At 38.1% G+C, this 14288-nt stretch overlaps 1 protein-coding gene across 1 annotated transcript in view; it reads left to right on the forward strand.

Moving 5' to 3' along the window:
* LARGE1 (LARGE xylosyl- and glucuronyltransferase 1) overlaps positions 1-13941 on the forward strand; it is a 188488-nt gene extending 174547 nt beyond the window's left edge. The window contains exons 11-13 of the mRNA XM_015812827.1: positions 2801-2947; positions 8673-8868; positions 13350-13941. Of these exons, the coding sequence (XP_015668313.1) occupies positions 2801-2947; positions 8673-8868; positions 13350-13547 (541 nt within the window). The 3' untranslated portion in view covers positions 13548-13941. The remainder of the gene's footprint in view (positions 1-2800; positions 2948-8672; positions 8869-13349) is intronic.
* The last annotated feature ends 347 nt before the right edge of the window (positions 13942-14288 follow it).

The following is a 14288-nucleotide window of genomic DNA, read 5'->3' on the forward strand; positions in this document are numbered from 1 at the left end:
AGCCCCCTGCTCAAGCAGGAGACCCTATGCCATCTCAGACAAGTGACTGCCCAGTCTCTCCTTAAAAACCTCCAGTGATAAAGCACACACAACTTCTGAAGGAAAGCTGTTCCACTGATTAATTGTCCTCACTGTTAGGAAGTTTCTCCTTAGTTCCAGATTGCTTCTCTCCTTGATTAGTCCCCATTCATTGTTTTTTGTCCTGCCTACAGGTGCTTTGGTAAATAAGTTGCCCTCCTCCTCTTTGTGGCAACCTCTCAAATATGGAATACTGCTTTCATGTCACCCCTAGTCTTTCTTTTCTCTAGACTAGCCAAACCCAAATCCAAATCGTTCTTCCTTTTCTAGTCTCCAGGCTTTTAATCATCTTAGTTGCTCTTATTTGCACTTTTTCCAAAGTCTCAACATCTTTTTTGTAATATGATGACCAAAACTGGATGCAGTATTCCAGGTATGGTCTTACTAAGACTTTATAAAGAGGTACTAATACTTCATGTGATTTTGATTCTATGCCTCGTTTTATGCAACTCAAGATTAGTATTAGCTTTTTTGGCTGCTGCCGCACACTGCTAGCTCATATTTAAGTGATCGTCAACTAGGACTTCAAGGAGTGCCAGTCCAAATTCTAGTTTCAAATTAAAAAATCATAGTAAAGAAGACAAAGAAATTAGTTACTATCAACAATGAGCAGTTAAACAGCTCACAAATTAATTAAGGCTTCCCCTTCAAATGAAATAGATTTCTCCCCCCCCCCTATATATATCAGTGTATATAATTTATTATATGCAAATCTATATCTTTTAAATCCTTTTTGGAGTAATATAGATTTTTTCCAGCAGTACAGAAATGAGCATTTTATAGCTAACATTTATGATACAACTTTTGTTTTCAAAAATGGGTCTAATCACTAGTGTCATTAGTCATTTTGGTGAGGCAGTAGTTATGTTTTCCAGGGAAACTCTGGGAGCCTAAATTCACACAACTTAAAGGTTTCTCAAGGTTGAGAAACACAGGTCTATACTGTAACATTTATCCATCATTCCAATCTGCCAATTGGAGCAGTAACAGTTCCACTTGGTTTGAGTATCTGTTGCTCTAGACAACAAAAGTGCCATATTATAAAGAATATAGGAAGCTGTGTCAGTATGGAGTAAGATTATTGGTCCACCTAGCCCAATATTGTTATAATAATGTTTAAAGATTTTTTTTCTCTAAAACCCTTCCCCACCATTGGTCTGCCTAAGCCAATGTCATCTATAAGCAGTGTTTCTTAAACTTTTTTTTCTCTCAAGACTGATTTCTACTTTTAAAAATTATGAAGGACTCCAAAAGAGCTTTTGTTTGTATGGATTATATATATATCAATATTTAAAATTAACATGTTTGCTGTCACTATCACTCCCACAATTATTGGATGGGATTTTAATATTGTATTATGTTTCGACATAAACTGAGAAATAATCCTGATTTCTGGGAGTCCTGAGAGGTTCTAGGGGACCCCCTAGGACTTCTGGGTCATACTTTAAGAAACACTTGTCTCTAGAATTGACAATTTGTACAGCAATTCCATTGTGAGAGTTTTCCCCCCTAACTAGATAAAATCAAGTACTTTCTGCATTAATGCATTTGCTCTACCAGCAAACTATGGCTTTCTCTTTGTAATGATCATTCAGGGGATCATTCTTCCAACTGTGTGGGATCTTATTTTGACTTCTACTTCCAGTGAGCAAAGTAAAATTCTGGAAGTCTGCCATGACAGCTGAAAAACATGAAATCATGATCTGCCCATTAGACTACTATGAAGGCACATTTCCTGGCTGAGTCTAAGCACACTTAATGAGACATAAATGACTTCAGTATTCCTCCTCCTGGCTTTGCTATCTTGTCGGTCACACCAAGTTCTGTGCCGAATCAACAGAAGAAAGTAACACCTAAACCTGGGGGTGGAATTGTTAAGAGTGTCACAAACACTGAATAATCTTGGCAGCTGGAGGAGGTGGATTGGAAAAGATTTTTTTATTTAGAAGCAGTTCCCTGGGTCAATTAGAATTGATGGAAGGAGAGGAAAAAAGGAAACAGAGAAAAAGTATACAAAACTTATAATAGGAAGCTGACAAAATATAGTACATAGTGAAAAAGGAATGTGATGCAGACACTTCAAATAATTTTCAGAAAAGTATGCGAAGAGTTACCTCATTTATAAAACAGCCACAGAAAAATACTTCAGAGGAAACCAGTTATTTAAAGCTAATAGCAAAATCTAAAGTTTAAAGTTTATTCAGAAAAATATTCCCCAAGAGACATGAAAGTGAATCTTCCATTTTCACATTGCTGCTTGAGAACTTCAGATAGGTTAGACCATAATTTTGTAATTCATCGCCAGCATTTGCCAAAGAGTGTGTGATAATTCTTATAGGCAAACACATTTGAATATAGATTGGGGAAATAAAATTATGAATGATGAGCTTTTAAAATTTCAGACAGAAAAAAAAGAATCTCATTTTTCACACTTGGAACAGCACTTTGTGAATATTATTTACTGTGTAGAGGCTTTTTCTTATCAGAGAAAGTAGAAATTTTCTTTGTAGCTGTATCTAAATGTATCTGCCAATTGTACTTCCTGTTAATGCAATTACTAATGCATACAAGATGGCTTTGAATGTAAATGAAAATTTAAAATTTAAATGGTAACCAAATATAGCATTCTCTGTGGAAAATAATATAATTCAGTTATATTGCTACTTCCTTCTAGAAAGCTAATTTAACATTTGGTTGATTTTATTTGCTGGTTCTTTTCTAGGAAATCTGTTGACCAACTTGACTTAGCCAATACAAGAAAAGCTCTAATTGTACCTGCTTTTGAAACTCTCCGCTATCGCCTCTCTTTTCCAAAGTCAAAGGCAGAGCTGTTATCTATGTTGGACATGGGAACACTCTTCACATTCAGGTATTGCATGTATTTTATTTAATTCATTCAAAAGATTTGCTTTCTCCCTCTCTATTTTAAGCAGTTGGGTATAAAAGAAAGCACATAGTAGTGTACATTTAAAGCATTCTAAACTTGTGTTAGAAACATGTTCTCATTCTCCCTTTTATTACTTAAAATGAGCCATCCATTTACACTGTTTCCTTGAGGCTTAGGAGGTTGTCTGGAGGTTTAATTTGAAAAGATTAAGATTGGGGAGTTTTAGACAATAAACCATAAGAAAGAGTTTTTGGGAAAGGCTACTGAGTCTTTGTTATTTTGCCTGGCTTCCAATAGTAGGAAAAACAGACAGTCATGAAACAAAGTTCCATTTCTTAAAAGGACAGCAAAACAGGTGGTACTTTGGGTGGAGGGTGGTTGCCAGGTAGATATATTTTTCCTGTTAGGACTCTAAGCAGTAAATTCAGTAAGAAATCTCTAAGATAAGATTGCTGTGGAACCAGGTGGGAAGTTGATTTACATCTTCTGAAAATCCTCCATCTGCTCCCCCTTCCCCAGGGATGTAAGTGGGTATGAATGTGTGTGTTTATGACGTCATCCCCTCTCTTCATAGGTCAAAGTGACTTACAAAAAAATAAAATACAATAAAAACCAATTATAAAAACATTATTTAAAATGAGTTATAGAACACCAAGAACTAAAACAATTATCCCTTAACAATAAAATATTTAATATTACACGACTTCAATGTGTTTTTGGTTCCTCATAAACAAAGAACAAGTTTCAATTTATAACAATGCAATGTGTTTTTTAAAAAAACACTTCAAAACACACAAAAAAGTTAGAAAGCCAGCAGCCCAGGTTCAAGACTTCAGTGCCACGCAATGGGGTGAGTCCTGTCTTCATCCCAGCATCTGCCAACCTAGCAGTTCAAAAGGTAACAGTGCTTCATGATGTCATGCTGGCCACATGACCGCAGAAATGTCTTCAGACAGTGCTGGCTCAATGGCCTTGAAACAGATGAACACTGCCTCCATAGTTGGCAATGACTAGTGGAGTAACATCCACAGGGTCTCCTTTACCTTTTTTTAAAAATGTGTTTCAAAACCTGAGCCTCATCATGGAAAAAGGAGAATTGATCATTAACCCATGATGAAACATATCACAGATTCCCTGTTACCTATTTGCCACCAGAAGTTGTGGGTGCTCCAATACTGGAGGTTTTCAAGAAAAGGTTGGACAAGCATTTGTCGAAATGTTGTAGGTTTCCTGCTTGAGCAGGGGGTTGGACTAGAAGACCTCCACGGTCCCTTCCAACTCTGTTATTCAGTTATGATCAGTTTGGGTCAAAGTCATGTACTGTAAGTCTTTATATGTTGTGATGAAACCCTTGAATTGGCTTCAAAAAACAACCAGTGCCCTAATTATATGGCAGTGATGGCGAACCTTTTAGAGACTGAGTGCCCAAACTGCAACCCAAAACCCACTTATGTATTGTCATGTGCTGGGTGGGCGTGGCCCATTAGATGGATATGGCCAGTTGGGTGGGCGTGGCCCATTGGGTGGGCGTGGCTGCAATGGTAAGGGCAGACTGGGTGAGACTAAAAAGTTAAATCAATCAATTCCTACTTTGCGAGATCTGTTTTTTCCCACTAGAAGTTGAAATTGATTGATTGAACCTTTTTTTTTTTTTTTTGCACACGGCAGTGGAGGCCTAAAGCGAAAAGGTTTTATAAAACCCAGCTGAAGGGGTTTTAGGACTGGGACGACGGCGCGCATGCCCACAGAGAGAGCTCTGCGTGCCACCTGTGGCACACATGCCATAGGTTCGCTACCACAGTTATATGGAATCTCTCAGAATCATGCAGCCAGATTACATTTTTAGACAGCTGCAGTTTCTGAACAGTTTTCAGCAACTATCTACGACAAAGTAATTCTTGAGTTTACCAACATATAAATCTTTACGGAATCCATGAAGACTATAAAGCTGATCCTTAAGGAAGATTATAATCCCATGTAGAAATAGTATCTCCTAAATCCTGAATGTCCTGTTTCTGGATTCAGCAACTCTATTGTGTTCATTTCAGCTTGTTCATCCGTGTCCAGTATTTCTCCCTACAGCTAGTCCATCTAATCGTTCCAATCTTCTCACAGCTCACATCTACCAACCAACCATTTCTACCTTGGTTTTCAGGATGGTTTTAATAAATTGTTAGTAACTATTGCAAGCCAAACTAATAGTTGTGTGACAATGATTCCTGATCATTCCTGTAGCATTCCAAACTTTTTATTTTTATTTTTATTTGGTCTCCTGTTTTCTAAAATGGTTATTTTTTTTTCCTTTTGGGTATATGAGACATATAAATTAGTTCTCTATGGTAAATGTCTTCCTTTTATTTCTCTTCCAGCAAATTTTGTAGTGGCCTGGATATTTTGAGTATGAGAGCTTTGTAATGGAGAATAATGGATGGCTTCATTGTAGATGTGTCTCAAGGGTTTTATATTAAAGGTCTGGAGATTTCCTTGTCTGTAGAAAAAAATTAAACTTTGCTCCACTAAGGTTTCAGACTATATTAATTGCTGCTGCTTTGAATCTACTTCCAAATACAGTGCAATTACTTTTTCTCTGATTATTCAGGGAATTTTAGAGAAAGAAAGTAACATTATATAGTCTCTTGTCCAAGTAAAATTTTCTGTATTGCACTAATGTGTATTGACCGATGACCTGTCCATGTCAACAAATTTGAATGCAATTACATTGAGCCAAAATAAAATAAAAACAAAACAAAATTAGCAATTCTCTCTTAACTTATTTGGTTTACTATAGTTCACTCTGGAAAAAAAAGACTTAACAAAATGAATGCTGCTATAATGATTCTAGAGAACTCCTGAAAAATATTAAGGAATGAATATATATATATGTATATATATATATATATTCTTTATTAATTGCAGCTCTGTGCCGAAGAACCTGGTAGAATAGAAACTTATATAGTGCTAGGACAGGCAACAAATAATATATTGATAGATTATTGAAGTCTCCCCAGATTCATTGTAGAACCATGTTTGGGCATTTCAGTCTCTCAAAGATTCTACAGAGTTATAGGAATGCATTCTCATTTTCTCTTCAGATACCCAGATATTATCAAAGTTATGATTAATATTACCTTCAAACTGCAGACAGCATGCTTCCAAAAGCCAATTATAGTGGAACAATGGAAGAAGGACATATCTCTATCACCTCAAAGACAACTTGCTGGCCACTGTAAGAAACAAAAAACAAAACTACGAGCAGATAGGCCTTGGGTTTACCCAATACCCAGTAGGACTATTCTTCTTACCATTTCTTCTTGTACCTCAAAGAAATAATAAATATCCCAAATAAAGAATAAATACAAACATCTCCTTTATTTTATTTCACTAAAAGCTATTAGCATATTACAATAACTATTCTTGAAATGTATTTTTGATTTGATTTTTATCCTATTTCTGAAGAAATAGAATAGAAATATTTCCTTTTTGAATGATTTGAAAGCATTGGACCTTATCCAATAAGATGCTGTTCAGGGGTGAGAAAAGTAAGGTCTTGCACTTAGGCAGGAATAACCAAATGCACAGGTATAGAACAGACAGTATTGGCTCAACAGTAGTAACTATGAGAGACATCTAAGTTTCCTAGTGGACAACACTACTGGCTCATACTTATCACTTAAGTATAGCCAGAGTGGGCTGCAGGTGGCAAAAAGACTGCATCAACAGAAGCATAGCAACAAGATCATGAGAAATGTTAGCACCATTCTATACTGCACTAGTGAGATCACACTTGGAATATTTTGTCCAATTCTGACCACCACAATACAAAAATGAACTTGAGACCCTAGAAAGAGTGCAGAGAACAGCAACAAAGATGATAACAGGACTAGAACAGGACTAGAAGCTAAGCCATAGGAGGAACAGTTAAAGGAACTAGGTATGTTTAGCCTATCGAAGACCAGGATGAGGGGTAACATGATAGCTGTCTTCCAATACTTGGGGGAGCAGCTACAAAAAAGTGGGGATGACTCATTTTCCGAAGCACTCAAGGGAAGGCAAAGCAATGGATGGAATCTCATTAAAGAAAGATTCAACCTGGACCTAAGGAAAAATGTCCCGACAATAAAAACAATCAATTGAACAGCTTGCTTTCTGGAGTTGTAGGTGCTCCATCACTGGAAATTTTCACGAAAAGATTGGACGTCCATTTGTCTGGGATGGTATAAGGCAAGGATCCCCAACCCCTGGGCCACATGAGCAAACAAAGCCCCATCCACACATGTGTGGAACCTGGCAACGCCAAAACCAGAGCCCCCACAGAACCAGTCCGTGGCACCCAAAAGATTGGGGCCCACTGGTATAAGGCAGGGGGTTGGATTGGAATACTTCCAAAGTGCCTTCCAGCCCTGTTCTTATTCCACATATGCTTTTTCTGTGAGCATAACCATAGGATCCTTTAGATTACAAAGTTAGGTCAAAATTTCAAGTTGAATATTTTCAAGATTTTCATGGAGGTCTTCAGTGTTTAAATTAAATCTAGATACAATATCAAGTCTGTCTGACTGTACTGGGTTTTGAAGTAAACATTGGAATATGGTATGCTATAGGAACAAATGATGTAATAGTGTCCTGGTTTAATTGATAGATGTGTGGCAGTAGCCGATATCATTCTGGAATGGCACAGTGAGCACAATCTATTCTCTCCTATGCCTTGTTTTTTTAAGGACATTTCTAATAATGACTGATTTATTATATGTTTACTATGTATAACTTTGTTGTACAATGCGCAAAGATAGGTGGCCATATAAATTTGATATATAAATAAATGAATGCAAAAGAAAAGTATTGATCATTGTCTTAATTGAAGAATAGTAGCTGTGCTTGGATAGGACTGGCAGTGACATGGGTAAAATTAACAAATTATAAAAGGATCCTTTCCTGTAAATTGAATTGATTGTCTAGATGAAATTGTGTAGATGGCACATGGCAACAAAATGATAGCTTTGATGGCACTGATAGTATTTGCCTAGGCTTTTATTTAATACCTGTATTGATCTAAATTTCGGCCATGATGACAGAAACACCTTCACAGATTTCTGCTTGCCTTGAAAACAAACTACTAAATTAAAAAGGGAAAAATTATAACTGTGAATGGTGGCTGAGCTCATTTGCAAAGCATTTATCTTCATGTCAACATCTTCTCAGAGTACCATTTTTTACAATTAAATGTCACAGTCCAGAACTGCTGTAGTTACTGTTTCTTCATCAGTCATGATTTCTTTGCTTAGATTATCAATCTGTAATTATAGAAAATTTCATTTTTCATTTTTTTCCCCAAAGTCAATGGAAGCCTGGATAGTAATGCCCACTGAAAATCTGACATCTTTGTGGTTCTCAAATCTGCATCCTGAAGTACCACAGTATCTTTTCCTAAGACCAAAGCCACATGGCCAAGCTGCTCGTTTGCCCCGCTTTGGGGCTCATGCAAAAGTTGGAAGATACTTTCTTCAGGTGCTATGCATGTGCAGCAACCTCTTCTGACCTTTGTATCAGCAGTGTTGTCAAAAAGTTTCATTCACTTCTTGTCAAGTGAACAAACCAAGAGGTGAAAGAGAAGAGAAGTGAACCAAACTGTACTCTCAACAGATCTCCACATGGATTGTTTCCACGGCTTACTTCCATCAATGATTCTTCCAAACCATATGTTTTCCAGGTATCACGTATGGACAAAAGGGCATGCACCAACCAATTTTGCCAAGTGGCGAACAGCCACCACACCATACCGAGTTGAATGGGAAGCAGATTTTGAGCCATATGTTGTGGTAAGGCAGGATTGTCCAGAATATGACCGAAGGTTTGTTGGATTTGGTTGGAATAAAGTTGCACACATTATGGAATTGGATGCACAGGTGAGAAGTAGAAATTTAGTTGTAGCAATTTGTTTTCCCATTTTTTCTAAATATAAAAGATACTGCTTTTATAGGATGCTCTAGAACAGACATGTCAAACTTGCGACGTCATGTGACGTCGCGCAACGTATCGGAGCTTTTTTGCCATTGCCGGCAATGGGGTGGGTGTGGCTCCGGTATGATAAAACCGGCCCGTGGGCCAGCAGTTTGACACCCCTGCTCTAGAAAGTTTGTTTCTTATTGCGTTATAAATGTGGGAGTCCACTCTTGTTCAGATTCACTAATACGGAAGAGTTGTACAGGATCCAATCTGTGTGCTAGACAGACTCTGCTAGAGAGAAGTTCCCTGAAGATGGGTTCCAGCACGAGTCCAAAAACTCAGAAAACTAAACCTCTGGTCCCAGTGACTGATCCAGATTGGATTCTGCAACTTCATCCCGGGACACGTATTTCGCCTTCATTCGTGAAAGAGTTGTAATCTTTGCTTTTGAAAAATTGATACTATTAGCAAGAAGCAGAAAATAATAGTTTTCCTAATCAAGAGGTCCCATAACTCCTAGCTAGCACAGCCAACCATCCTATTCTTCCTAGTTCTGGGTAACAGCAATAGCACTTATATACTGCTTCATAGTGCTTAACACCACTCTATAAAAAGTTTACAGAATCTGAGTCCTCATTTTACCAAACTCAGAAGGATGGAAGGCTGAGTCAACCTTGAGCCAGTGAGCATCAAACTCCTAGCAGTGAGCCGAATTAGCCTATAATTCGGCTCCATTTGGTTGGAATATAGTATAATGACATAGCCAGGATTCTTCCCACTGCAGAGTGGGGTTGTTTGTTTTTTTGTTTTGTTTTGTTTTGTTTTTTGCAATGTTCATACATAATGGGCTTCAGGTTTCTGTATAAACATTTGGTGCTCCAAATTAATTCCAAGAGACAAGAATGAAAGAACATAAAAAATTATGTCTGATGAAAAAAAAATGTTTTTGTGCCAAATAACACCCAGTAGGATCATTCCCCCATCCAGTAATTAGTTTGCCAAAAGATGGGTAACAATAAACTGTACCATGCTTCTAACCAGCATTTCTAAATTTGCAACTGGCATCTTAAATGAGCAGGTCTGCCCTACAATTAGCTCTTTGCTTCTCTACAAAACAGTTTCCCAGAGCAGGTGGAAAGATACAGTTCACTCTTTGGATTACCTCTCAAGGAGCATTTACTGTTTTAAATGAGGCAAATGTTTCTCAAGGGGGCAATAGGACAATTCATAACAGTGTCTTTGTACATAGAGTGTGAGAAAGGCTAAAGCATAGAGTGAGTTGAAGTTGGCAAAGAATGCTAAGGATATAAAACAGGTTTCTTCAGCTTTGTACAAAATGCAAGAAGTATCAGTATACCAGCTGTTCAGTAAAAAAGGTAGAATGTTAACAGATAAATGTATGAAGGACAAAGCTACTCAGGTCCTATGCATTATTGGAAGGACAAAACTATTTAGGTCCTAGACATTATTATCACTGGGCTCTTTCAACAACAGTCCTCCCATGCTAAATCCAGCTTTAAATGAAGACAACTTAAGAAATTGAGTTCAGGTTTAGCAACAATGCTGGCCAATGTTGGCCAACAATTATGCGGATGAAAATTGGAAAAGTCCCCTGTTTTTTCACTATTGCCATCTGTACTGGGAAAACAAATATAACTCACTTTTGTTTCGGTGGAAGAGATTTGAAGATGTATGGTTCCAAATGATAGAGCTTTTGCAGGAGCCCCATCCATATTTGACATCTTCCATCTGATATGTCCATTAGTGCAGCAGCCCCCAACCTTTTGGGCACCAGAGACCAGTTCTGTGGTGAGAGGTTTTTCCGCGGACCAGAGGGGGTGTGGTTTTGTGTACTGTCACCCCACAGATGGGGCTTCGCTTGTTTGCATGGCCCAATTTCTGGCATGCCACAGACCAGTGCCAGTCCATGGACTGGGAGTTGGGGACCCCTGCACTAGTGGACCACTGAAAGTAAAAGAAAGAAAACATGTGTTTTCCTTTCTTCCTGTCACTTGGGCTAGAAGGGGAAAGTAGCAGAACTTTTCTAACATTCATGATGGAGGGAGGGAGACGAATGTTTCACTGGTCCACTAGTGAACCTGTTTATTTAAAAAAAAAAAAGACAGCCTTTTACCAGTCTTCTCTGCAAAAGGAATCCTGCTACGATGCACAGTATCCAACCTGGAGTGAAAATATTTGCTTATAACAAAATGAAGAACAGCAGGAAGAGAGCATAACCCTGCATGACTTTGAAATACTAACTTTAATGCAGAGCAAGAAAAGATAAATAGAGATTAAGGATGATTGGACATTCCTGTCTGCAAGAGATGGTTAAAATCTCAGGAAGTGCTGATGACCCTTCTGTCCTCTCTGAGAGTGTCAGTGGGTTCTACCAGTCAATACTGAAAAGCAGAGTGAAGCCACAAGATTAAAGACTGAGAATAATTAAAAATATATACCAGGGAATAGTTGTTTACTTTGAATGAGTGTTTATCTCCAGACGAATTGCTTCCTAGCATTCAAAGGGAAAGGAGGAACCAAAGAACTACAGACTTCTATACCTGGGAAATTCTACAAATGTGTTAATTTGAGTTTCCTCTTCGAGCAAGAAGCTAGTCTTGATGGCCTTGACCTGATATTGACCTTGATATTGCATTCTTGTAAGTGCAGGGACTGATCATTTTACTTCAATGTGTATGTAACTTCAAACAGTCAGTAAACAAATGGTTGTAAGTCGAGGACTACCTGTATAGAAAGGAAAACAGTGGATCCAGTGGGGTTAGCTCTTCAAGAGTGTCTGCACTTGTTCGTAGTTCAGTTAGAATCAATATGTTTATTGGAATAAAGGATAGAACTCTGGGGTGACTTGATGGGATGTGATGGAGGAGAAATAGCCTTGTAGGAAAACTGTGCTTTCTATGGCACAGGTCCCAGTTTAAAAGTGAAAAAGAGCATCAAGTCAACAGAGTTGAGAAAATGCCCTTGCTTTTGATCTCTAGAATTGTGTGCCTGCAGTTAAAACAGAGGTGTCTAGCCTTGACAACTTTAAGACTTGTGGACTTCAACTCCCAAAATTGGACTCTTCAACTCTGGGAGTTGAAGTCCATAGGTCTGAAAGTTTCCAAGGTTGGATACCTCTGAGTTAATCAAGCTCAATTCATGGTGACTTGATGGGCGCATCCATGGCTTCACATTTCTTTCTCCTTTTACTCCTCAAATTTATCATAGTAACGATACCACAGTGGGCTCTATTTTTACCGTAAAAATATGTAAGCAGTGAAGAGAAACAACTGCTCTTGGCAAAATTGGAATAGCAACATAACTGAGGAAGGATGAAAGGGCAGCAGAGAAAGGCTTTGATGTCAGTAAAAGATCATTGCTTTGAGGCAGAAGGTAAAAACAAAGCTGCAAAATTCTCTTAGCCCAGCTAGAAGGTGAATCTAACATTGGCTTTATATGTATCTGTGTTATCAACATGTCATTCAGAAACTGAAGGATTGCTAATCAAAGGCTTTCATTTTTACCAGAACCCCGCAATAAATGCAGAGTGATTAATAGCGAGCTTCATCTCTCTGTAAAGAAAAGCTTCTTGAGAATTGCTTAAGCTGTTCTGGATTGCTGCTCTGCAGCAGATGCAAGCAGACTTTCAGATGATAAATCCCAAGATTCAACATTTTATGCATTTAATGTAGTTGACAAGGTGCTGGTTCTATCCTAAACAAATAACTTTAGCAGAAATCGGTTCTATTAATATGTCCTCTGAAATTTCACCACAAGAGTGTTCACTTATTAGACTTCTGTTTGCCTTGCAAAATTGTAACTGCTGCAAAGGTGGTTTAAACATAGTTTAAGTGTCCTCTCCTCCCCCTCTAACACAAATTTTCAACTTTTTTCTTTTGCCAGTCTTAGCCATGATCTAGAAACATCAGCAAACATGAGTAAATACTGACCAAGTTTTTTTTCTCATATGGGGGTTACAAAACCTAACTATACACATGCTTAGCAAGCAGATGCCATATTTAATTTTATTCAAGTTAACAAAAGAAAAGGGGCAGGCAGGGAGGGGAGATATATTTACACTGGGATTAAGAAAAGATTTTTATTTGCAGACCATCCTTTTATAAGTGCCAACGTTTGACTTACGCTTGCTGTTTTCCAGTTTTTTCAATGCTTAAGGCTATAGGGGAGAGGAGAACAAAAGGAAATGTGAGGTCCTTGGTGCTCTCTGAGCTTGATGGTTTTCTTGCAGATGTTTCATTACCCAACTAAATAGTACTGATGAGATTGGGTAATGAATTCTGTACAAGAAAACAACCAAGCTCAGAGAGTACCAAGGACCCCACAGTTCAACCCTGAGCTACACATATTCTCTTCTATTGGTATAAAAGAATTATGAGACGTTGGTCTTCTTGCTCACTCTTACTGTGACTGTCTTCCTCAGGAATATGAATTCACGGTGCTTCCCAATGCCTATATGATCCACATGCCACATGCGCCCAGCTTCGACATCACCAAATTCCGTTCCAACAAGCAGTACCGTATTTGTCTCAAGACCCTCAAAGAAGAGTTCCAGCAGGATATGTCACGCCGCTATGGCTTTGCTGCATTGAAATATCTCACGGCTGAGAACAACAGCTAGCACCACCAAACTCTTAATGGAAAGCAACCTGAAAAGAGGAGACGTTTCATGTGTGTGGACCCCGTTCTTAAATTGTGGGACCCCGTTGGTTGTTTTTGGTTTTGCTTTGTTTTTAAACCATATCAAACAGTTCTAACAGTACAGCTTTGGAACAAGTTGTCTCTGGACATTGCTCAAAAGCACCACTCATCCACCCCTTACAGAACTTTGGCTTGATTGACCAAGAGGTGGATACAAAATGTATGGGGTTGGGGGACAGCACTACCCACATCTGTTCGCAACACACAGGGTGGCAGTAACTGTGTAAAACTGATCTTTATTCTTAAAATTGCACACAGATCTTCTTTGAAATATAGGCTTTCATGTTACTATTTAATAATATCACAGTTTTTTTAAAAAAAAAGAAATGTAAAGGAAGATCTTCAGATTATTATCCTGTGAATTAAATGAACAAAAAGAGCCCCCTACTTCTCCTTATTAAAGGAATTTGCCTATGTCACACAACTTTTGTCTAATCACAGAGAACACTATAAAGTAAGCCGAACCAGACTTCCCCTGTCAGATGAATGGGAATTATATCCAACCAATGGAACTTGTGATATATTATATTCTGAATATTCACAGCATTGTGTATGCACTTCTGTGGCATCACTCAGTCATTGCTCTTATGCTGCAAGATGGACTCTTCTCCAACTCCCCATCACTGTCACCTGCTCTGTTCATATCCTTTTTTTTTTCAAA

The sequence above is a fragment of the Protobothrops mucrosquamatus genome, unplaced genomic scaffold, assembly GCF_001527695.2.
Source record: "Protobothrops mucrosquamatus isolate PMUCROS unplaced genomic scaffold, P.Mucros_1.0 scaffold113, whole genome shotgun sequence".
Lineage (NCBI taxonomy): Eukaryota > Metazoa > Chordata > Lepidosauria > Squamata > Viperidae > Protobothrops > Protobothrops mucrosquamatus.